The sequence below is a fragment of the Triturus cristatus genome, chromosome 7, assembly GCF_964204655.1.
Source record: "Triturus cristatus chromosome 7, aTriCri1.1, whole genome shotgun sequence".
In the NCBI taxonomy this organism is placed as follows: domain Eukaryota; kingdom Metazoa; phylum Chordata; class Amphibia; order Caudata; family Salamandridae; genus Triturus; species Triturus cristatus.
In genome coordinates this window covers 490,730,876-490,757,224 of record NC_140590.1, presented here as the reverse complement: position 1 = coordinate 490,757,224, position 26,349 = coordinate 490,730,876, and the positions used below count along the sequence as shown (strand labels likewise).

At 48.1% G+C, this 26,349-nt stretch overlaps 1 protein-coding gene across 4 annotated transcripts in view; it reads right to left on the bottom strand.

Moving 5' to 3' along the window:
* The window catches only part of MYH10 (myosin heavy chain 10), a 1,171,079-nt gene that overhangs the window by 123,855 nt on the left and 1,020,875 nt on the right, over positions 1 to 26,349 (bottom strand). For all 4 annotated transcript variants that reach the window (XM_085616842.1, XM_085616841.1, XM_085616843.1 and 1 more), the window contains one exon: positions 24,434 to 24,522. In XM_085616842.1, coding sequence (XP_085472968.1) covers positions 24,434 to 24,522 — 89 coding nt within the window. The remainder of the gene's footprint in view (positions 1 to 24,433; positions 24,523 to 26,349) is intronic.

Here is a 26,349-nt window from a genome sequence, read left to right as displayed (position 1 = left end):
GACCGCAGCCAGGCGTGACGTCTAAGCGCCACTGTGGTAGAAATGGCCCTACCCAGCGAGTCCGTGGTGTCAAGCCCACAACGTATAGCATGTCGCGCGGCATCCCTCCCATCGGCCAGAGCCTGGGTAAGACGTGTCCGGACCTCCTCCGGACACATGTGGAAATATGGATTTTTCTGATCAGTTATGTCCCCTATCTTGGACCCCAACGGTTTCATGTATGAATCATAAGTACATGTATGTTCCCTCCAGTTCCAGTTATGAAGACGCAAACACATGTGCGTCCACCGTCAACATGTCCTCTTTCAGATCCGCCATGAATAGGCCGGATATTCCATTCCTAAGTATGAAAGGCCACCGGCTTTATATGGTTCACTTATGCCATTTTACAGTCCAGGCAAGTAGGCCCTGATTCTGTCATCGAACTCTTCTTGCCTTCTGCCTCTGAAAGCTCCAGTCTGAGCCTGCATCTGTGACCATGAACTTTGTCTCATTCTCTGCGCGGCTCACGAAGCCTGACATCAGCCTGCTGCCTGCCAAAAACTGTATTTCACCTTCGAAATTATCTGCTCCGTTCCCTGCCCGATGCATTCCTGTCTAGTAGTTTAAGTAAACATTCTTCCAGCTACCGAGCAAAGGCCCGGCTTCTCTGTCTTCATGCAAGTAATTCATAGCCCTGTTACTATGGAAGATTCCTGCCCTCGCATCTAGTGTAGACACTTAGACGCTTGTACACGCACTAACAGTCAGTATAGTCAGTATAGAATAAGATTCTACTCTAAGAGACCTCTCTTTTGGATAACATGGTTCTTTAAACATAGGATGTTAGATATGATTTGGGATTAGGTTGACTTGACCCTCCAGACTTCTGTCGCCACATGTAGAGCTAAATGTCAAGTCCCCTTCACCCCCTAGTTGCACGTCAATCACACGTCATGCTGCTGCGCGCGCATATCTGCCAAGTATTTCTGCTGACATTGCGAAATTCTTTCATGTAACCACCCTCTTATGACATCACATCTGATGACGTTCTTAAATCACTCCCAGTTACGCCTATTTTTGCTACGTACGAATATATTATTACCACTATCAATTGTTACGCCTCTTGTATTTGCCTCACTGTAATGCCTATTGTATAAAAGTAATTGATTGTCAATAATGTATGTACTTCACTTCCTGAACCTTCGTGGTGATGGAACTTGGAGCAACCGATTATAATCGACCACTGGAATAAAGCCCATTCCGAACCTCTAATACCACGGATTCTGCCTCTTATTTACTGAGCTATTTTATTATGTTTCTGTATCAAATTAAGTCCCGGTAATTAAATTATTTACCACACACAGGGGCAGCGCGTCCTCCACCGCATCCCACAGAGAGTGGGAATAACGGTCCAAGAGACAAGCGGTGTTCAAAGACCGCAGGCCCAAACTAAGGGAAGAGAACAGCTTCTTGCCAAACTGTTCTAGTCTCTTGGAATCCCGGTCCGGCGGGGCGGTCGGGAAAGAGGATTGGGAGGTGGAGGCCTGGATAACCAGGCTCTCAGGGGTAGGGTGTTGGGACAGGAAACTGGGGTCGCCCGGAGCAGGGCGGTGGCGCCTGGCGACGTTCCGGTCCACAGGAGGAACTGTGGAGGGCTTGGACCAGGTGCCCTGCAGAACGTCAATGAGGGCCTCATTGAATTGCAGCAGAGGCTCAGTGGAGCTTGCTGCAGACTGAAGCACCTAAGTAAGGACGTTAGTCCTCACAGCCACGGCAGGCAGCTCGAGCCCAAGGGCTGCGGCCGCCTTGCGCAGCACCACAGAGAAAGCAGCGCCCTCCTCCGAAGCCACAGTCGGAGGAGAGACAAATCCAGTGTCTGGAGAGGTATCCAGGCCACTGGCCTCCCCCAGTTCATCTGCCCAGTCCTGGGACAGTTGAGCCTGAACGGCCATAGGATCCTCAGATCCCTCCCAGTTGTCCCCATCATCCGACTCCTGGTATAGAGGAGAAAGTAACGGAGCCGGGCGGTAGACATAATGTGTCTCTAGCGGCGTCGATCTCGGCGTCCATGGACGCCGCACCGGCGCCGGGCCCGGAGTGGGACTGAACCGGGGCTCGACGCCGGCGGAGGAGGCGTGACGAGGTCGACCGGCGTCGACGGGGACTCGAGAACGGGTCCCTCGGGCGCTTGCGGCGTCGAGGCCGGAGCCGTCAACGGGGCCGGAGCCACCGGCAGGCAAGGCAGCCCAGTCGGGTCCGCGGGGCCCGAAGGCACACCAGCGGGCGCCGACGGCGGAGCCAGGTTCCTCATGGCCGAGAGGAAGGCACTGACTTCCGCCGGCGTCGCGTTAGTCCCAGGGACCGGAGGGTATGGGGACGGGCGCGGCGCCTGCGGCTCCGCCGGAGCCGCGGGGGTGGAACCACCCTGACCCTCGGCCGAGTCGCGCGACCGGCGAGGGGAGTCCGAAGAGCGATGTCGCCTCTTGGACTTCTTGGAATGCTTCGACTTACCCGAAGACTTGGATCCCGACGACCGATGGTGACGTCGGCTGCGGCTCCGCGACCGATCCTTGGACCTCCTCCTGGACCGGGATCGAGAGGCGCGTGGAGCCGAGTGGCGAATCTCGAGAAGCTTACGGGACCGCTCCCGTCTAGCCTTCGAGGTCAGGGCCTTACAGTCCGAGCACGACTCCGCGTCGTGGTCGAGGCCCAAGCAGTACAGGCACCGGCGGTGATGGTCCGTAACCGACATCAATCGGTTACAGTCCGTACAGGCTTTAAACCCAGGCATCCTACCGGCACCGGTGTCGATTGACAGGATCAAAAAGGATCAAAAAGTTAGTCAAAAATTGACTAAAGGGGTAGCTCTCCCGGATCTGCGCTTACTGGCGCGGAAAAAAGAAGAACTGACGTCAGCGCGCGAGGGCGGCGTCTAAGTACTCCGACGACGGACGCGGAGCCGCAGACGATGCCTAGCGACGCGCAAGGGGTATTGCTGACAAAAAATCTTCCGGATCCAGTCTGACGCCTGGGGATATTCTAAGGTGAGGAATCTAACTAACGTGTTTCTTTCAGATCCCCTGATCTGCGCAGATGAGCTGCGACCACCGCCATCACTTTCGTGAACACCCGAGGGGCACTGGTGAGGCCGAAGGGGAGCACGGTAAACTGAAAGTGCTCTTGGCCCACCGTGAACCGCAGGTATCGCCGGTGGGCCGGCAGGACGGGGATGTGGAAATATGCGTCCTGCAAGTCCAACGCTACCATCCAGTCTCCGGGGTCTAGGGCAGCTAGAACCTGAGCCAAAGTCAACATCTTGAACCTTTCCTTCCGGAGGAAGGCATTGACGTTCCGAAGGTCCAAGACAGGGCGTAGGCCCCCTTTGCCCTTCTTGGGAACCAGAAAGTAGTGGGAATAACAACCACGACCCACTTCTGGACTCGGAACGCGCTCGACGGCCCACTTGGCCAAGAGGGCCGAAACTTCCTCGTGGAGAAGATTCAAATGATCCCCCGAGATACGGTGGTGCTGCGGTGGCATGGCTAAAGGGGTCGTCTCGAAGGGGAGGGAGTAGCCCCTTCGGACGATTTGCAGCACCCACCTGTCCGATGTGATGGACCGCCAGTGGAGCAGGTGATGGCGAACCCTGCCGCCCACTGGCGTGGAATGGGCCTGAAAGCTCGGACTAGGAAGGCTTTGAGGCGGATGCTGCCGGGGTGGATGTGGGCTGACCTCGTCGTCCTCCAGAACCGCCTCGGCGGAAACCACGTCCGCGACCGCGCGCAGGTTGGTTCTGCGGCTGGTGGCTAGGCGCACGTGAGGAGGCACCCCTTCCTTGGCCACGAAAGGGGCGAAAAGCGGAAGATTGCGACCGCGGGGCCGAGAGGCCCAAGGACTTGGCCGTAGCCCGGGAGTCCTTAAAGCGGTTCAGCGCACTGTCCGTTTTCTCGCCAAACAGGCGAGTGCCATCAAACGGCATGTCCATGAGAGTGCTCTGGACGTCGCCCGAAAATGACGTGGACCGCAGCCAGGCGTGACGTCTAAGCGCCACTGTGGTAGAAATGGCCCTACCCAGCGAGTCCGTGGTGTCAAGCCCACAACGTATAGCATGTCGCGCGGCATCCCTCCCATCGGCCAGAGCCTGGGTAAGTCGTGTCCGGACCTCCTCCGGACACAGGGGCAGCGCGTCCTCCACCGCATCCCATAGAGAGTGGGAATAACGGTCCAAGAGACAAGCGGTGTTCAAAGACCGCAGGCCCAAACTAAGGGAAGAGAACAGCTTCTTGCCAAACTGTTCTAGTCTCTTGGAATCCCGGTCCGGCGGGGTGGTCGGGAAAGGGGATTGGGAGGTGGAGGCCTGGATAACCAGGCTCTCAGGGGTAGGGTGTTGGGACAGGAAACTGGGGTCGCCCGGAGCAGGGCGGTGGCGCCTGGCGACGTTCCGGTCCACAGGAGGAACTGTGGAGGGCTTGGACCAGGTGCCCTGCAGAACGTCAATGAGGGCCTCATTGAATTGCAGCAGAGGCTCAGTGGAGCTTGCTGCAGACTGAAGCACCTCAGTAAGGACGTTAATCCTCACAGCCACGGCAGGCAGCTTGAGCCCAAGGGCTGCGGCCGCCTTACGCAGCACCACAGAGAAAGCAGCGCCCTCCTCCGAAGCCACAGTCGGAGGAGAGACAAATCCAGTGTCTGGAGAGGTATCCAGGCCACTGGCCTCCCCCAGTTCATCTGCCCAGTCCTGGGACAGTTGAGCCTGAACGGCCATAGGATCCTCAGATCCCTCCCAGTTGTCCCCATCATCCGACTCCTGGTATAGAGGAGAAAGTAACGGAGCCGGGCGGTAGACATAATGTGTCTCTAACTGCGTCGATCTCGGCGTCCATCGACGCCGGACCGGCGCCGGGCCTGGAGTGGGACTGAACCGGGGCTCGACGTCGAGCGGAGTTGACGTCGGCGTCGGGGGTGGTACCGGTGTCGACGCCGGCGGAGGAGATGTGACGAGGTCGACCGGCGTCGACGGGGACTCGAGAACGGGTCCCTCGGGCGCTTGTGGCGTCGAGGCCGGAGCCGTCAACGGCGCCGGGGCCAGAGCCACCGGCAGGCAAGGTAGCCCAGTCGGGTCCGCGGGGCCCGAAGGCGCACCTGGCCGAGAGGAAGGCACTGACTTCCGCCGGCGTCGCGTTAGTCCCAGGGACCGGAGGGTATGGGGACGGGCGCGGCGCCTGCGGCTCCGCCGGAGCCGCGGGGGTGGAACCACCCTGACCCTCGGCCGAGTCGCGCGACCGGCGAGGGGAGTCCGAAGAGCGATGTCGCCTCTTGGACTTCTTGGAATGCTTCGACTTACCCGAAGACTTGGATCCCGACGACCGAAGGCGAATCTCGAGAAGCTTACGGGACTGCTCCCGTCTAGCCTTTGAGGTCAGGGCCTTACAGTCCGAGCACGACTCCGCGTCGTGGTCGAGGCCCAAGCAGTACAGGCACCGGCGGTGAGGTAGCTCTCCCGGATATGCGCTTACTGGCGCGGAAAAAAGAAGAACTGACGTCAGCGCGCAAGGGCGGCGTCTAAGTACTCCGACGACGTCATCCCGGCGCACGACACCGACGACGGACGCAGAGCCGCAGACGACGCCTAGCGACGCGCAAGGGGTATTGCTGACGAAAAATCTTCCGGATCCAGTCTGACGCCTGGGGATATTCTAAGGTGAGGAATCTAACTAACGTGTTTCTTTCAGATACCCAAATTAGCAAACCCTGGCCACATGTCAGCCCCTGGTAAATGGTACACTAGGTACCCAGGGAAGGCCTCTCAGAGCTGCAGCACTTATTGTGCCACCCTTAGAGGCACTGTACCCTGACACAAACACACTGCCCTTGCAGGCTGAGTGCCTGGGTATAGGACAAAACAGAGTCGACATGGCACACATCCCTGCGTGCCATGCCCACAACATACACTGCCCTGGCATACATCAGCCACCCCTCTAGCTGGATGCCCTATGTCAGTTGTGTGGGTACAGGAGCATGAGCCCTGTGCCCCTACAGTTCTCAGGTCCATTTCTGGGCACTGTAAGTGCAGTGCTGCCATTTAAGAGTATATGGTGCTGGGAGATCGTCACACACGAACTACACAGCACCATGATGGCAACACTGAAGACTGAGAAGTTTGGTATCAAACTTCTCAGCACATTAAACCGGCACTGGTGCCAGTGCAGGATTTAATGTACAATGCACGACAGAGGGCATCTTAGAGACGCCCCCTGAACCTAACCTACAATCCACGTCTGGTCTGCGGGGCTGCCTAGGCTGCCACACAGCAGACATGTTGCTGGACCACTGGGTAGAGAGCCATCCGCTCTCCTGGGCCTGCAACAATGCACATCCTGGGCGAGGTGCTAGGTCTCCTCCCCCAGGATGGGCAGGGGAAGCTTCAAAGGCAAGCTGCCTTTGTGAGCTTCTCCAGGCCTCTTGATGGACTCAGCAACTGGCCCCTACCAGTTCTAAACCCCCACTCTGGCGGGAAGACTGGCCGGAAACCCCAAGGAAGGACAGGGTGTGTGCCAGCCTCTGCCAACCCCACCCCTCTGGTGGGAGAGGCGAGGTGAAGCACATCCCCGGGCTCTCGCCATCTTGAAGATGGGGAGCCCTGCCCAATCAGGACTAGGCCTCTGCCCCCCTCCCACAGGAGAGTGGCAGGATAGGGGGTGTACCCAGCCCAGGGCAGGGACCCAGTGGTCCCTGCACTTTACCTACCTGTAACGCCCCTAAATCTAGTATTTAGGGGCACCCTGAACCTTCCTTCCTTAGAATACAGATTCCGAAACAGCAAAGAAGATCAAGAAGAAAGAAGACCTGCCGTGCAGCTGCTAACAAGAGGAAGACACCAACTGCTTTGGCCGCAGCCCTACTGGCCTGTCTACCCTCGAACCTGCTCCTGCTAAATCCCGGCATCGCCCATGGCCAGCATCTTCACAAACCCCGGAGGACCTGCCTACCTTGTGACTCTGAGCATCTGGGACTCCCACAAGCAGTGGCACTGCTCAAAGCAAGTAACTGACCCCTGGCACCAGCCAGGAACTGCGAACCCTGCACACTCTGCACCCACCAAGCCTGGCCTGTGCTGGAGTGGACAAAGACCCCGAGGACGTCCCCCCGGCGACTGTGACCCTGAATCCGGCACCCAAGGACCCACCTCGACGCTCCTGACGACGCCTGCAGCCTCAGAACCAGGGACCCCCCCCAACCGCGATCAACAGAGGGTAAGATTTCCCCGACATCAAAAGGCACCCCTGCACCCGGCGCCCTGCGGCCCCCTGTGCCCAACTCCTGGGTACCTACCTATCCTCCAACTACCCAACTTACCTCTCGAAGTGGTGGTCACACCTGAAGAATCTTCATCCACGAGCTTTGCATCCTTTGTTCGTCCTTGAGCTTTTCCATTGCAATCCATTGAGCGCCACGAAGGCTCAAAAGCACCCTGCACCCAGCCGCCCGAGTGGCCCTGGCAGTGCAACTTCTACTCCTACCTACTTCCCCATTTGCTCTGAGCAAGTGACCAGGAGCCTAGCTCCCACAGCCGCGTGGCCTGCTAGTCAGCAGCCACCAACCAAGGGCCCCCTGCCTTCCATAGGATAACATTCGGCCTAACTCACTCAGCACCCGATTGCCCCTGTGCCGCTGAGGGTGTAACAACTGTACTTACCTGACCCTGGGAGACCCCTAAGTCTATGCCCAGAACCTTAACTCTGCCAGTCGAGTACTTACCCAAAAGCCGATAACTCACTTTGCTTCGATAGGGTAACATTGACTGGTTTCACTTGAAATTTCTTCGAAGTGTGGAGTTTCTAAACTTTAAAATATGTACCTAAAATCAACCGAGTAACGAAAATGGAAATACTCACCTGCTATTAGGAGAGATCCCAGTGCTGGATCTTGGTGCCCAGCACTGACCCTGAAAAGTATTTACAACCATACCTACCACTAACTCAATTTTCTTCCATAGGAAACCATTGACTGTTTTTCAGTGAAATTTCTTCCAAGTGTCGATTTTTGCAAACTACAAATATTCTTTAAAAATCGTACCAACTGTGAAAACATAATTACTTACCTGTTTAAGATAAATGTCCCAGTACTGAGCCTAGGAGCCCAGCACTGGATTACAAAAGTAACGAGAACATACTTTACCCGTAACTTAAATTTTCTCCCATAGGAAACCATCGACTGTTTTTCTGGGAAATTTCTTCTAAGTGTCGATTTTGCAGACTTATGAATATTCGCCAAAAATCACCTGTATGACTTAAATGCAGTTTCTCAACTGCTTACAGGTGGTACACTAGTGCTGAATCCAGGATCCAACACTGACCTAGAAAAAGTAACCATAATCCCACTTACCTGCTAAGTGAATTTCCTCCCATAGGATAACATTGGCAATTTGATTAGAAAAAGTTTGTCAACTTATAAAATAGCAAAATATTGCTTAAAAATCACAACAGTAACTAAAACGTATATTCACTCACTTGTTTCCAAGAACTGTCTCAGGATTGAATCTAGGATCCAGTCCTGGAGTTAGAAAAGTAATCCTGAAAGTAATCAATTGCATAAAACTTAAAATTTCCATTGAGCTCAATGTATTATTGTGTTTGAAATTGTGTTGCCTATTGCAACAAACTGTAACTATTGCATTCAAGAGTCAATTGCCTTTTACAAAGTATTTAACTAAAGCATCTCATTCTGAGAAAGTATATTTTGATACCTATTGTTGGTTCTAAAATAAAACAACCATATATTTTTATATACAAACTATTGGCCTAGAGTTCAGTTCTTGAGTGTGTGAGACCATTTGCTGAGTGTGTACAACACATGCTTTACACTATCCTCTGATACTGTCTTACTGCTCGACCAAGCTACCACTTTAGAGAGTAAGGTTATATCTAACCTTAGCCTCTGCCAAACTTCTGGGGACTGTGGACTCTATATCAAAAACAGAAGAAAGGGGACCAGGGAGCCAGTTAATGGTCCAGTGTCCATGCTCCCAAAATTACATACCAACAAAAAGAGGACACTGTTCCAAGGCAGGGTAAAAAAAGTTACCCATGTACCTAATAGTAAAAAGAAAAAAGCAACATAAAAAGAAGTCCTAAGTTAGGTGGGCCCATAAAGTGAGGGAAAGAGCATGTCTTGCCTCTTGTTGCCCTAACACACCCCGAAAGGTGTCATGCTTCATCATCGGGCATGTGCTCCTCGTTGGGCCGGTGCTGCAATTCCCAACGGGTCCCCCAAAGGGTCACTTTGTCGGAGATCTTTTGAGGCATGCCGGATGGTGCATGAGGGTGTGTCCTATATAGGGGTAACAAAAATTGCGTGCATAGTGAGTTTAAAACTGACAAGGGGTAACCTCCTAGAGGTTGTGGTGATCTGATGACCCTCTTGGCAGTATAAAAACTTTCAATAAGAGTATCATCCCAAATGGCACAATATGCCTAAGTATCATAAAAACAGCCAACATGTTTCGCGCCCCTGTTGCCGCTAAGGTCATTGGCGCTTCTTCAGGACCAGGATATAGGAAAAAATAGTGAAGTGCACGTGAATTAAAAAGAGTCAAAGATAAATACCCAGAATGCATTTCAGGGCGGGCCATTATGCTGCTCCAGATCAATACCTAGGACAAGAAAATAGAATAAATGACTGTGGACTCTATACACACTGTACCTGTTTGGGAATAATATATATAGAGACACGTTCCTACAGGTGGGGCTTATGTGTCCTCGCTGACGTCACGCCCGCGGAGGGCGTCGGGCGGAGTCGCATGGTGCCACCCCCCTGCGTGCAGAGATGCTGGGCAAGAAAGTTTTCCGGGTCCAGTCTCACGCCTGGGGAAGGAATCTGCAGCTAGTAGTCTCTATCAGACGCTCAATTACCCTCCTGGCCGAGGTAATAGCGATCATAAAGACCGTCTTAAAAGAAAGAAGCCTCAACGGGCAACTATGAAGAGGCTCAAAAGGAGAACCCATTAGGAATGTAAGAACAAGATATAAATCCCACTGAGGTATAATGAAAGGAGTGGGAGGAAACCTATTGGTAAAGCCCTTAATGAACCTCATAACAATGGGGGACTTAAATAAAGACGGCTGGTCTGGCAATCATAGGAAACCCGACAAATATCTCTTTACTGTAGCCACAGCACAACCCTGCTGTGCCAAAGAAAGAGAAAACCCTAGAATGTCAGACAAATGTGCTTTCAAATGATCAATGGACCTCTCTCCACACCATTTAACAAATTTGGACCACCTAGAGGAATAAATAGATTTGTTGGAGTGTCTCCTGGATTATAAAATGACAACCACCACATCCGGTGGGAGAGAGAAAGAACTCAGATTGCCCGGTCAATCTCCAGGCATGAAGGTGCAAGCTCTGCAGGTGGGGGTGTAGAATCTGCCCAAGCGACTGCGAGAGAAGATCTGCCCTGAGAGGGAGACAGAGCGGAGTGTGCGATTAGGGTTGAAGTAGATCTGTGTACCACACTCTTCTTGGCCATTCAGGGGTGACCAATATGACTTGGGCCCGGTCTTGGCGAATTTTCCTCACAACTTGAGGTATCAAGGTTATGGGGGAAATGCGTAAAGGAGCGGCGAACTCCAATCCAACTGAAACGCGTCCCCCAACGCTCCCGCATCGGAAACTGGAGACTGCAGAACGACAGGCAGTGCACGTTCTCGCGAGTGGCAAAGAGGTCCAACAGAGCCCAGGACCAGAGACGCAGCGCCTCTCTGCAGAGGCGAAACGACCCTACACCTCCCTGTTTGTTGATGTACCATATTGCGGTAGTGTTGTCTGTCAGGACCTGAACTGACTGACTGCGAAGGGATGGAAGGAAAGCCTTTAGTGCCAAATCCACAGACAGATGTATCCATCAGAAATCACTTATTTTACAGTGAATAACATATGTTGAAGAATAATTGAAGCTGGCCTCTTTGAGCCATTCCCATGGCTAGGAGGTGCTCCGGAGGAAACATTATATGACATTTCAAGTGTTGCTTACTTTAAAATAAATCACCTGACATCTCTCAAGCACAGTTTACAGAAGTATTATCTGGTAGACAATGATCACATGAATGATTGCGTCTTTCAACCATTTCTGGCGGAAGTGGGGAACATCTCCCGATTCACATGCAGGAAGAATTGAGCTCCAAAGTGACTTTGCACTGCAGATGCAATTCACCAAACTCACTGGGGGAGTTATGGCTGAAAAAAAGTCTGTAAAACATTCAGCTTTGACAGCAATTGTCGTATAAACATTTTGCTTGGTTGGGTGGTGGTGGGACGGTATGGGGGTTGGGCTTGGCCTAAAAATTTTTTAAGACCACTGCCCTGAGGTTGTGTATAGTGACCACTTTTACAGACAGCGCCTACTGCCTTCTCTACTCAGGCTGTAGTAGAAGGACAGTGTTGGCAGCATTAATCTATACTCCGTGGTCTCTGTATCTCTGGCCTGGAGTTAAATAAGATTTCTGTCTGGATGACAGGACAGACAGGTACCAAGAGACTAGGAGAGAGCTCTTCACATGAACTGATCATGCACAAAACATTCAGGAAATGTGCCCCAGGATTGGAGGGGCAACCAGGATCAAAAAGTAGCAGACCCTCTGATTGGATTAGTTTGTCATTCAGGAGATAACAGTTTGACCCGAGTGGCCAGTTGGTTGGTAAAGGCTGTTCTCTTTTCTAACATAGTCTCAACCAGTAATTATAGGAACAATTTTAAAGAAATGCATAAATCATCAAGGAGGGAAACAAGAGACCCAAGTAGGATTTTTTTTTTCTTTTGTAATCATTATTATACAAAAAACTTATAGCAGCACTATAATACAATTAAATCAAATTAAAGTAGCCAAACATACACCAATTGTGTACTGACCGTGCTCAGTGCAAGTGATAGTCATAGATGGAACCAACACGGTCAAGTCAGGAATAATTAGGAAATGGTACATGGGCGTACCAAGGACGTACAATGGCCGTTAAATGGAACCAGGGATCTCTTTTCGAATAAACCGGGCGAAAAATCGCCGGCAGAGCAAACGGAATCAAATCGCCAGATTGACTGTGGAACACAGGCTATTGTACGTCCTTGGTACGCCCATGTACCATTTCCTAATTATTCCTGACTTGACCGTGTTGGTTCCATCTATGACTCAGAATAGTTGAGTTGGGCATATTAATTGTACTCATCCACGTTGCAGACCGCCCATACAATTCGGAGTGCGGTTTGACGATCCTAACAGACCCTGCTTATTGGACAGCTCGTTTTGGAATACATTTTTGGTGCCTGATAGCACTTCGTGATTACATCTAACGGAGGAGTCCCTGACATATGCCCTATTAGCGCCCTGCTTGATTCCTCTAGACCATAAATCAGCACTCTTCAAAGTGTAGCCATTGTCATGATGATGACCTTAAGTGTATAAGGTCGAAACGCCGTCGACATCCCAGTGTAACCTACGGCCACCTAAGGATTCATACCTTACTGCAAATTATTCATTGTACTTTTGTAATTTGTTCATGATTAATGCTGTTCTTTCACCTTGCGCCGCCCACACTGTATATATCACTTGTGTCACTGCACTCATCACTTGCACTGAGCACGGTCAGTACACAATTGGTGTATGTTTGGCTACTTTAATTTGATTTAATTGTATTATAGTGCTGCTATAAGTTTTTTGTATAATAATAATTACAAAAGACATTTTTTTTTTCCTACTTGGGTCTCTTGGTTCTCTTGGTTCCCTCCTTGATGATTTATGCATTTCTTTAAAATTGTTCCTATAATTACTGGTTGAGACATTGTTGTTTGGACACTATAATTCACCCGGTCTCAACTGGGTATACGGGTTTACTCCCATTTCACGTTCTTTCTCTTTTCTGACATGGCACCCACATGGGCTTGTCGAGTAAGGCAAGATCATGGAGTGGAATCCAAAAGTTGGATTGCCATTCTTCTTTGAGTCTCGGGATTAGGGTTTGAACTTGTGAGGGTGACTCTGTGATGGATTACACGTAAAAAAGATGTGGAAATCTGACAGAAGCAGCTGGGCTGCAGCTTGTCAACGGGGTATGGGAACAGAGACTGAGCTGCCAGACTTCTGGAGGCTATTCTGTCCTGCGAAACTCAAGGAGACTTCTGGCTGCTCAAGGTAAGGAAACTTGCTGCACATTAACATCGAGGGAGACGGGAAGATCCATATTGTCACTGAAGGTGAGACTGCATCCCTAACCCCTCCCCTCTGCTGGGGGGGGCTCGTAGGTGCTTCCAGCAATCATCTGTAACTGGGAGAAGAGTGTCCTGTTGAAGAACTTACCATTTGAACTCCTGGTCCTTACAGAACATGTGTAGTTTTCAGGTTTCCCCTGCTTGTCCTGCACTGGTAGCAAGCCGCACCTTCCCCATGGGTAGCCTGCCAATTAAAAATCTAGACCGTGACCAATAGGCTTTGTGGTACAAGCCGCCACCCCCACTGTTCCATCTGGAGGAATCAGGGTAGACTGGCACCATGGCCAGCCGCTCCTCTCCAACAGCTAGCCCAGTGGCTACTGGATTAGTGTAAGAAAGTGGCTCTGTATATACTGCATCAAAGTAAGGTTCCGTGTGCACAGAGTCCACAGTCCCCAGAGGTTTGGCAGAGGCTAAAGTTAGATATAACCATACTCTCTAAAGTGGTAGCTTGGTAGAGCAGTAAGGCAGTATCAGAGGACAGTGTAAAGCATTTGTTGTACACACTCAGTCAGCAAATGGTCTCACACGCTCAAGAACTGAACTCTAAGCCAATGGTTTGTATATAAAAATATATGCTTGTTTTATTTTAGGACCAACAATAGGTATCAAAATATACTTTTTCAGAATGAGATGCTTTAGTTAAATACTTTCAATAGGCAGTAGACTTTTGAATGCAATAGTTACAGTTGTTGCAACAGGCAACACAATTCAAACACAATTATAACATTGAGCTCAATGGGACTTTTTAAGTAAATGCAATTTCAGTTACTTTACGTATGATTTTCTTACTCAGGGTTGGATCCTGGATTCAACCCTGGTACATTTCCTGTAAACAGTTGAAAGGAATCATTTTTGTTACACAGGTAATTTTTAAGGAATATTTGTAAGTTTTCAAAAATCAACAGAAGAATTTCTGGCAAAAACCAGGCAATGTTATCCTATGGAGGAAAATCAAGTTATCTGTAAGTACGGTTATAATTCCTTTTCAGGGTCCATGCTGGGCACCAAGATCCAGCACTGGGATCTCTCCTGAGGTGAGTAATTTCGTTTTCGTTGATCGGCTGATTTTTAGTGAATATTTTAAAGTTTCAAAACTCGACACTTAGAAGAATTTCCAAGTGAAACCAGTCAATGTTACCCTATGGAGAAAAAGTGAGTTATAGGCTTTTGGGTAAGTACTCGACTGGCAGAGTTAAGGTTCTGGGCATAGACTCGGGGGTCTTCCAGGGTCAGGTAGGTACAGCTGATACACCCTCAGCGGCCCAGGGGCAGCCGGGTGCAAAGAGAGTTAGGCCCAATGTTAGCCTATGGCGTGCAGGTGGCTGCTAGCAGGCAGGCCACGCAGCTGTTATGTTATGTTAAACCCACTTGTACAGCGCACGGTTACCCGGAGGTGTCCTGGTGCTAATGGCGCAAATCCCCCACGAGCATAAAAAATGGGCCAGGAGATAGATGGTTAAAGATAGTCCTTATAGATTAAAAAGCCATGTTTTAAGCTGTTTCCTAAAAGTAGGTAGAATTCCTCAAATTCCAGGGGAGGGCATTGCATCCCTTGGCGGCACCTGTTATAAAACTTCTGCCCCCCCCCCATGAGACTTTCTTCATGGGAGGTATAACCACCATTTTGGCTCCTGAGGAGCGCAAGGTTCTCTTAGGGACATACAATTTAAACTGGTTGACCAAGAATTCAGGCCCCTGACCATGCAGTGCTTTGAAAACTAAGCACAATGATTTGAATTGTACCCTTTTTCTAATGGCCAGCCAATGTAGTCTTCGTAGTTCTTTGGCTAGATACAATTCTAGGGGTGCCTGTCACCAATCTTGCTGCCGAGTTTTGCAGAATCTGCAGTCTGTTTAGGTGCTGCTCTAAGATGTTTAAATAGAGCCCATTGCATTAATCCAGCCGCGATAGCACCATAGAGGAAACAACTATTCGCAGGCTGTCTTCTGGCAGAAACGGTTTAATCTTTCTTATCATCTTAAGAGATAGGTAGGTGGCCGAGGATGTAGCCTTTATCTGATCTTCGAAATTCAGTCTATCATTATACCCAAGTTCTTTGCCTTTCTTTTGGGTATAGGGAGACTGCCCATGTCTTGTGGCCACCAATCGGGGTTCCAAAAATTGGCTTTATTGCCAAAAAGGAGTTCCTCTGTCTTTGCTCCATTTAGTTTCAGACAGTTCTGTAACATCCAGGTTTTAACTGTCTCCATACATTCTTGAAATTTCCTATTCATATCGGATTCCTGTCCAGGTAGAAGTGACACCACGATTAGGGGTGATCCTCGATGCTATCGCCCTATATCATTAATCGATGCATCATGCAAATTGCTGGGTAGAATAATCCTTGCCAGGTTGGAAACATGGGCAGACTCTGTGGGTCTTATTATAAATTCCCAATATGGTTTCAGAAGAGGAAAGGGAACAATCGAACAGTGTCTGAACTTGGCATTAATTATAGGCAAGTACATGAGGGCAAGGAATTCCTCTATCCACCTTGCCTTCATGGACTTGTCAAGTGCTTTTGACACTGTTTGTAGAGACAAGTTGTGGCAAATGATGGATGACATGGGTTTCGAGGAACCCTTGGTTACATTGCTGCGCAGATTGCATGCAGCAACAACCGTGGCTATAAGATTTGGACCAGGGGGGGGAAAAAACAAAATCTATTCCCTCAACTGAGGGTGTGCGACAAGGTTGCATTCTAGCGCCTTTTTTGTTCTTAGTATATACAAATGGCCTGGAGAAGTATTTGTTGGATCACTGCTGTGATTTCCCAAAGGTAAATGGTAGAAGTATCCCCATGCTTTCTTACGCCGACGACACGGTATTAATGACCCTTACAGGAAATAGCATGCAGACTGGTCTTGATGCCTTTAATACCTTCATGCTGGACCTGGACCTGAAGGTAAATTTTGCAAAATCTTTTGCGATGGTCTGTGGCCCAAAAGGGTCAAAATCTAGGAAGCTTATGGTAGAAAACTTCACCATCGAAAAGGTGGATAATTTTAATTACCTGGGAAATCTCTTTAATAATAAACTGAGCTGGGCCCCTTTGATGAAGGCCCGAGTGCAGAGTGCTAGTCGATCCATAGAGGGCATGTTCGTTTTTGCAGTAAGCTGGGTCAAAAACCGGTCGCACACCTAAAAACTTTGTACAGATCAAAATGCTTATCTGTGGCCACTTATGGGGCGGGGGTATGGGGGATTGAAAATCCGGCCGTGATACAGGTCATGGAAAATAAATTTTTAAAACGCTTATTATCTATCCCTTCGGGTTCGTCAAACAGTTTTTGCCATGTTGAGATGGGAATGGATTATGTGACTGATGCCATTCGCATCTCCCCTTTATTACTTTGGGGTAAAATATGGTTATCTGAAGATCTTAAGTTTTCCAAAGAAATTCTTCAAGATTGTAAAAGTCTTGATTACGCAATGCAGATCCCTTGGTTGTCATATGTCAGTGATACGTTATATAAAATAGGTTTGGGTCATCTTTATGATAATCCTGAAAATATCCGGGGAGATATTAAATCTTTAATTAAAACGAGTTACCGGAAATACTTAAATACATTGTGTCCGGTTAGGTCAACAAGCTGTATGGATAAACCGCAACATCAGTTTTATTTAACTTTTACAACCCATGTACGATGGCGGTTTTATCTTACCAGGTTTAGACTAAACATTCTTCATTTTCTTTTTGCCTTTCCAAAACAAGGGGGTTGGTGTGAGAGGCTGCCCCCTTGCCTTTGTAATAACAAAGTTAGTCAGAGTACCATTCATGTTGTCCTCTTTTGCTCTTTATACCAGGAGCCTAGGATTAGGTTTATTAAGCCTATCCTTAAAGGGCAGCAACCTTGTAATTATAAAGAAGGTTATGACTACTTATTATCACTATCATCTCCTGGAGTATGTTGTGCCATGATAAATTTCATACGACTTTCACTCCAGATTAGGAAACGGTATAGTTAGTCTGGTGTTAGGCCTCTACATTGCTGTGGGAAACCGTATTAGAAATTGTTGCTGTATGACGGCCGCTAAATAGCCTTGTGCATTTATTTATACTCTCTGGTTTAGGATGCCAAGTATGTCCTATTATACTGACAATTGATCTGTTGAATGTATTAAATGCATATTCTTTTTAATATAAAAATGTAAACTTTTATGATTCATTTTTTGAACCGAATAAAGTTCTTGAGACTGAGACACCACGATTTGCGTATCATCGGCATAAGATGTTAAACTAAAACCATGTGACCTGATCAAAGGCGCCAAAGGTGCCACATAAATATTAAAAAGGGTAGGACTAAGGGCTGATACCTGTGGAACCCCACAAGGAAGCGAAAAGGCATTGGAGCAAAAGCTTCCCAGCTACACTATTTGTTTCCTATTAGTTAGGAATGCTTTTAATAGCTTCCACGCCCTTCCCCTAACCCCTGCCTCTGACAGACGGTCCATCAACACTTTGTGGTGGACCGTGTCAAAAGCCGCAGACAGGTCCAACATTATAAGGGCTGCCTCACCTCCCTGGTCCAGGGCTTTCCTAATTTCTTCCGTCGACTTTATTAAGGCAGTCTCCGTACTATGTCCTGCCCTGAAACCATATTGTGTGGGGTCAAGTACCCCATTTTTATAGAGAAAAGTGGTCAACTGAGCATTTATTTCCTTTTCAACTATTTTTGCAGATAACGGGAGACGAGTGATGGGCCTGTAATTATTTGGATCTTTTGCGTCGAGGTTATTTTTTTTCAATAGAGGGAGTACTGAGCCCAACTTCCAGATGCTAGGGAAGTCACCTGACTCAAACATGTTGTTGAATATTGGTGTCAGCGTCATAGCAATCGTGTCCAAGATTAACTTGGCCACTGACACTGGACATGGGTCATAGGGAGAACCAGATTTGGCCGCACTTAATAACATCTTAGTAGCACTAATAGCAAGTGGGGCAAATTTCTCTAAGGAGGGCCTTACTTCTGTACCTAATTCTGCCTCTGTCACCATTTTTTCTGGGGTGGCTTGCGGCAGTAGGTTAAAGGCTGAAAAAAATCACTTCCACTTTATTTTGGAAGAATTTAGCAATATCTTCAGCCATTTCTTGGCTTGCTTCCACCTCTGGTTTAGCTGGATTTGCCAATTTGACCACCGTTTTATTTAGTTCTTTAGACGAGTTTTGTGCTCTATGTATTTGATTTGCAAAATAAACCTTCTTTGCACTTAATATGGCCTGTTTGTAAGTAGTAAGACTTTGTTTATAGCTTTCTTTGTCTTTTATCTTGTAATATTTTCGCCACTTACGTTCCAGTTGCTTACAGGTTAATTTTTGCCTTTTTAATTCTTCTGAAAACCACGGTGACGTTGGTAGTGCTCGTTTAGGATGTATCACTTTTTCTGGCACTAGCTTTTTACAGGCTGTGTCCACCCATTTGGTTTATAGTCTAGCTGCATCATCTACATTTGTTTGCTGAGATTGTACAGTGGATATAAGCAAATCTTGTAGTTGGGCACCCACCAATTTATCCCAGGCCTTATTTTTATCTGTTTAGGCCTTTCCCTGATTTTGTGGTGGTCATCTACGATGGTAATTTCGAATAGGATACCCATATGGTCGGTCCAAACCAATGGGAGCAGCCCGGTATGCTTAAGATGAGGATTATTGGAGAATATCCCATCCAGTGTATGTCCAGCCCTGTGGGTAGGTCCGTTTACTAATTGAATCAGGTCAGACTGCTCATTAAATCTAGCAATGCTTTAGTGTCAGGGTCTTCCGACTTTTCCAGATAAAAGTTGAAATCTCCCAAAATGGTGAGATATTTGGAGCATAGTCCTTCCTCTAATAGAGGCCCTACCGTAGTTAGGAATGATCTCCTTGGTCCTGGCGGGCGATACATTAAACTTCCTTTAAAAGAATGGTGGGGTGATAGTTCAACATTGAAAGTCAGTGCTTCATAGTCTATGCTATTTTTTGTCTGTACATTATAGCTAGCCCTCCACCTCTCCCCGTAACTCTATTTAATGTGAAACAGTGAAAATCAGGTGGGGTGGCCTGTACTAGGTCTGGCACTGACACCTCAGCCATCCATGTTTCCGTAATAAAAGCAAGTTTTATCTCTTGCTCCATCAGGAGTCTGGCACATTCCACGCTATGCTTAACTAGTGATCTTGCATTCACTAGAAGACATGTAATTGCCTCCACCATGGATTACTTCTTATTGAACCCTTGAAGTGGCTCCTTATATTCGCTATGTAAGATTATGTCAGACACTATCTTGGGAAGTAATACATGGCAGTGTGGACAGACATAAGTAGTAGTTGGGGGTTTGGAATGACATAAGGTATTCCTACACTCAGAATTCCCACTTTTAGAATTCAGAGTCATCAACTGATCTCTTGAGTAACTTATCTTTATATCATTATGCATAGGGGAACGGCCAGCATGCCCGGCCGTCTCCGGGACGCTGACGGGCGCAGACGGGATTGTCTTTGGCGCGCCAGCGGCGCGCCCACTGCGCGTCCGCGCACACATTTGTAATGTGAGAGACGTATTACGTGTCAGCAGCTAGACTGCAAACCTGCAAATGGCCGCCTGCACTGTCAGGGTGAGGCCTCTCCTTACGGATTCAAGCTCTGCCCCCAAGCACGACTATCAACCAAGTATTAAAATATTAAAACAAAATAGCAGAAAAGAAATAGCAGCAGTAAATAGCGCCCAGGTTATTTTAAAATGTCAGATTTAAAATAAAGCAGCAATAGTTACGGTTACAGGTGTAGCCTGTCCCCAGCTATCTCCCGGCTCAAGCCTCAGGAGACTACGCGCTGCGCGTCCGTGTCGGCGCGCACATTTGCAGGCCACGCGGCTGTGGGAGCTGGGCTCCTGGTCACTTACTCAGAACAAGTGGGGAAGTAGATTAGGATAGATGTTGCACTCCCAGGGGCAGTCGGGCGGCTGGGTGCCGGGTGCTTTTGAGCCGTCGGGCGCTCAATGGATTCCAATGGAGAAGCTACAAAACGAACAAAGGCTGACAGCTCGGGGACGAAGATTCTTCAGGTGCGACCACCACTTCGAGGGGTAAGTTGGGAAGCTGTAGGTTAGGTAGGAACCCAGGAGCTGGGTACAAGGGGCCGCAGGGCGCCGGGGTGTCCTTTCACGTCAGGAAATCTTACCCTCAGCTGTTCGCGGTTGGAAGGGTCCCTGGTTCTGAGGCTGCAGGCGTCATCAGGAGCGTCGAGGTGGGTCCTTGAGTGCTGGATTCGGGGTCACAGTCGCCGGGGGGACGTCCTCGTGGTCTTTGTCAACTCCGGCACAGGCCAGGCTTGGCAGGTGCAGAGTGTGCAGGAGTCGCGGTTCCTAGCTGGCACAAGGGGCTTGTTACTTGCTTTGAGCAGAAACACTGCTCGTGGGAGTCCCAGTCTTTTAGAGTCACAAGGCAGTCAGGTCCTCCGGGGTTTTCGAGGTTGCAGACCACTGGAGACGCCGGGGTTTAGCAGGAGCAGGTTCGAGGCTCGACAGGCCTGTAGGGCTGGGGCCAAGTCAGTTGGTGTCTTCCTCTTGTTAGCAGCTGCATGGCAGGTCTTTTTCTTCTTGTTCTTCGTGCTTGTTTCGGATTCGGGATCTGAGAAAGGAAGGTTCAGGGTGCCCCTAAATACTAGATTTAGGGGTGTTACAGGTAGGTGGAGGTCAGGGGCCAATGGGTCCCTTCCCTGGGGTGGGTACACCCCCTATCCTGCAACTCTCCAGTGGGAGGGGGCAGGAGCCTAATCCTGATTGGGCAGGGGTCACCATCCTCAAGATGGCGAGAGCCTGGAGTTGTTCTTCACCTCGCCTCCCCTACCTGAGGGGTGGGGTTGGCAGAGGCTGGCACACCCCCTTTCCTCACTTGGGCTTTCCCGCCAGTATTCCCGCTACAATGGGGGTCAGAACCGGTGGGGGCCAGTTGCTGAGTACAGCAAGTGGCCTGGAGAAGCTCACAAAGGCGGAATGCCTTTGAAGCTTCCCCTGCCCATCCTGGGGGAGGAGAGCTAGCACCTCGCCCAGGATGTGCATTGTTGCAGGCCCAGGAGAGCGGATGGCTCTCTACCCAGGGGTCCAGCAACATGTCTGCTGTGTGGCAGCTTAGGCAGCCTCTCAGACAGGACGTGGATTGTACGTTAGGTTCAGGGGGCAACTCTAAGATGCCCTCTGTCATGCATCTTACATTAAATCCCGCACTGGCATCAGTGTGGGTTTAATGTGCTGAGATGTTTGATACCAAACTTCTCAGTCATCAGTGTAGCCATCATGGTGCTGTGGAGTTCATGTTGATGACCTCCCAGCACCATATACTCTTAATGGCAGCACTGCACCTACAATGCCCAGGAATGGACCTGGGTACTGTAGGGGTACAGGGCTCATGCACCTGTACCCACACCACTGGCATAGTGCACCCAGCTAGAGGGGTGACTGAGGTATGCCAGGGCAGTGTGTTTGTGGACATGGCACACAGAGATGTGTGCCATGTTTGACTCTGTTTTGTTCTGCACCAAGACACTCAGCCTGCAAGGGCAGTGTGTGTGTGTCAGGGTACAGGGCCTCTAAGGGTGGCACAATAAGTGCTGCAGCCCTTAAAGGCCTTCTCTGGTCACAGGGCCCTGGGTACCTAGGGTACCATTTACCAGGCCAGAGATGCCAATTGGGTTTAGGCTTCATGCAGTTTTAGGAAAGGAACACAGGCCCTGGGTACCTGATTGGCAGGAGCCCAGGACACACTCAGTCAAAGTACATCAGCAATTCAACAAAAAGTGGGGGCATACCATGCTAGAAAGATGGCACTTTCTCACAATTAGTGGTACTCCACCAAGAAACCAAGTACCCCTATCCATACCCCTGACATCACAATAACAGTGTCAGCACCAAGAAAGGGTGGGCACTTCTGTTGCTTTTGATGGTGGGACAGTGGGTGGACCAGGAACATTTGACTTCATATCAAGTGCTGAAACCTTAGCACTGCAATACAAGGACAATCTGACATATAAGTGTATGACGGATGTTCTGATTAGATGGTATGGGTTGAAGCCAGCCTAGAATCACAGAGGTTATGTGAGAACAAAAAGGTGGATGGAGTTCCATTGGAGAACTGGATCCATGACATACTGCAAAAAGTTGAATAATTGGGTTAGAGGGATGGAAGTGAATGATTACTAGTCCCTAAATAAGGCAATGATATAGCGTCTCAGGGAAGAGTGCTTGTGAGGAAATGTGGTAAATTATATGAAGTTGTTGTGTGACCTCACTTTGTAATACACTACCAACCCCTTTAAGACCAGTCAGGTTTTGCTTGCCCAAAGTTATTTTGAGTAACTGCATAGATCCTCCTTGAAGAAACTTTTTCTGCAAGAAGTTACAAAGCTCAAATTCGATGAATTTGCCAGTGTTTGTTTGCGGTTAAGTGAAAAGTCTTGATTTATTGCTTCTTTAAAAAGATATATCTCCGGAACCCTCCAGTGGATCCGTTTCTTTTTGGTGCCCAGAAATTCATAAAAAATATAACCTATTTTTATAAATTTGTGTCAGAGTGCTTGAGAGCCGTGTTTCTTTCTTCTGCAATTAATGTTGGTGCTGTTTAAATGCTTTACACATGTTCCTTGGATGAAGCCTGCATGCTCAAATATACAGCTACTCAGAGTTGAGCTAAGGTTTTTTACAAGCAAAGCCCGAGTGGTCCTAGAAGGGTTGGTAGTGTATTACTCAGTGACATCATGCAACCACACCGTATAATACACCTCATTTTCTCAAAGAAGGGAAGTGCAGAAATTGGAGGCCAGAAAAGAAAAAGATGTGTCTATGATGTGGGAGTGCTTAAAGGCGGGAATACATGCATATTTGGCAGTGGAACATCTAAGATGTCTCATAGGAACACAAGAACACAAATGCAACGTTTAATACCTTTTAAACAAATGTGTATTTATAAGCTTGGAAGACCAGGCTGCCAGCCTTAAACAGGCAACTTTCTGCAACCATCAGCCAGTTTAGTTTTTTTAGGCAATTGGAAATAACGTTTCAAGGGGGCATATTAAGGAATAATCGAGCTGCCGCATTCTGTAGCATTTGGAATTTACCGATTTAAAATTGTGATGGCCCAGGTAAAGTGAGTTGCTATAATCTAGTCTGGATGTTACAAAAACATGGGCTATTGGTTCTGTACAAGCAACTGGAAAACTTTCCTGAGCAGTTTGAGAAAAAAAAACAAGACACAGTGAATTGATAATATAATTAATGCAGCAGACTGCAGGACTCTACTTTTAAATAATTTTACTTTAAGCTAGTGATTGGTGCAGCGTCTCTAGTAGAGAGCTATCTATGAACATGCATAAAGTTTGATGCTGGTCTTGACACAATATAACATTTAATAGCTATTGAGAATTAAAGTTTCAATTATATTAAAGATATGGAGGAGATGATTATCTCACCTGGCTTTGCTGATTCAATCTTAAGCACCCACCCTGTGCTTCTTTGAAAGTATGTAAATGTTGTATAAGGTCATCTTGACAAATTATGTAATGTTGAGTAATCTAAATGAAGTCATGTTAGAATTAATATTCCTTTACATACAGAACTGAATGTCTGCATACGATGCTTGGTTTGTATATATTTTTATTAGGTACAGACCAGAAGGAAGAATAACAGACTGCGAGAACGCACTAAGTGGGGATTTTATTCAGAAGAAAAAAGTGCAGAGCCTCTTCCTGCCCTTTTTTTTGTGCTATGGACTCTGGCTGATTTTTGTTCGATTACCCGTTTTTTGAGAAACGTAAGGATTGTTTTTAGTAAGGCTGCTGTACTAACAGAACTTCAACTTTCAATATCAATGGCCAGGAAATGTTACATTCTTATGAGATGCAACTTCTAAAGATGAAACGCAATCCAAAACTCCAGTAGCAATGAAAAAAGTAAACAAATACACTGTCAGTGTTATTTGTAGGCTCATGAATGGCACATGATCTAGAGTGACTTTCTTATGTCAATAGGATATATATATGAAGTGAGTTTCTGGGGCTCTTGCATGAACCTCTACTCCATGTCATGCTGGAAAAAAGAAAAATGTTTAATTCAATGAACAGCAGAACTAATGGAAGAATATTTGACAACTAAGTACACAAATCCAGACACATTCTTACTTTCAAGTTTCCATTTAAAGGTTTAGAACTATAAAACATACTTTCCAGATGCACTGTTTGAAATTTCGTCTGATAGTTCATCCCTCTCCTGTTCAGCATGACGACGAGCTCTCTCAGAAGCAGCAAGGTCCTGAAACAGTTAATGGCAAACAATGAGTCGAGCTAACTGTACAATCAGCCTTTCAATACTAATGTATGGCTCTCTTTACAATGATACAATATTTCCACAAACTACAAAGAAAAATAAAAAAATAAGACTTGGAGGGTTTATTTTCTGATTCCACCAAGGTGTGTGAACAGTTGGTAAGAAGAAAAGCAGACAGAAACGTAACTGCAGATATCTGCATACAGCACCAGCAAATTGTAGACAGACTGTACCAGGAAATAATCCAGTTTTACCATTTGCCACCACAAATTCAAAAGGCAGAGACAGTAGTGTCTACTAAGCTGCCTCATCAAGTTTGACCGAATCCTGTAGCAGGAAAATAATACTTCACAAAAGCTAATGACCACAAAGCATAACGCCACAGCCAAGGTGAATACATTGTCTGCAACCATGTTTTTTCCTGTGCAAGTCCATTAGGTCTAATATGTGCTGACTGAATAACAGTTTGTGGTACAGTTTCATGGTTTTCTTTCTTTTGCCCTACAATTTTTACAAAACAGGCAAAATCTACCACTAATGACTATACCATAGTACTCCCTGTGACAGGGGAGAGTATATTTAGTTTCCGAACATTAAGGCTCCATCTACCAATTTCAAGTCCTTTGCATCGTTTGTGTTTTTGCAAAAAGAAAATATTACAGTAACACGCACAGCTGACAATCTTAGAAGCAACACACTGCTCTACAATTAAAGCTAATTTCCTTTGCACAAGAAAGGGGTGTCAACATGCTCTGCACCTCCCGGGGCACCATATTGGAGTGTGGATCATTTCTATTCACGTCAACTTTAAGCTGAAGATCACAAGGGTACCCTTATATAACAAGCACTGGCACAGCCATTAGGTCTCGCCTTTGGGTTCTTATAAGTATTTAGTTATCCAGCACAATATCCTTGGTGCAACTACATCAACTGTTGCATGGCTAAACACTTATAAGGTCCCAAAGGCGAGACCTATTGGCTATGCCAATGCTTGTTCTTAATGGGCATCCTGTTTGCTGCCAGGTGTCTTTTAATAGTGTGGTGGCTGCCCTGCTGCGTGGTTGCAAACTGGGAGCAACCCGTGGCTGTCTATGCCAGACGTCTGTACCTCAGAACACCTGTGATGGCTGTCAGGTCAGCGTCCTTGAAGCAGACGAGTCCTCTTTATACGTAAAAACGAGTAATCGCTTGGGAGTGCCCGTGAGTGGCATAAAGCAAAAGTATACCCTCCTCCCCGCAGAATGTGATAAGCGACCCCTTAGTCTCCGAAACCTCACATATATTCATTGGCCTTGAGGTGAATAGGGGCCTCCTGGGGGGGGGGGTGGGTGCACCCTGCGCCGCAGGTCTGCGTGACGCCCTTGAGGCTAGGGTCCGGGTTCTATATGGCCAGACCTATGTACACTAATAGTTCAGACCTGGACTGTCAAGGCCTGTACTGATACACTTGTAATTTGTGGCCGATCCTGTTTGCACAGATGTGGGGTGGGCACTCGTGTGCTGGTGGGTTACTGGCCCTGAGCCAGGCCTCTATACTCAGTAGAGCGCTGGGCTCTGCAGTGCCATTATAACGCATATATGGGAGCTGAGCTGCTTGCGTAAGAATAGGTAGGGATGTTTCTGACCTGCAGGTTCTCGGGTGCATGCAGGGGCGCAGCTTCCATTGGTGCAGCGGGTGCAGTGCACTGGGGCCCAGAAGGCCCCACTGAACCCTGGTTATTGCTGTATTTCACAGCTAAAACAGCAGCTAGGGACCAGTGTCCATCCCTGCACTGGATCCCAGGGCACACGGGCTATGCCACTGGGTGCGCA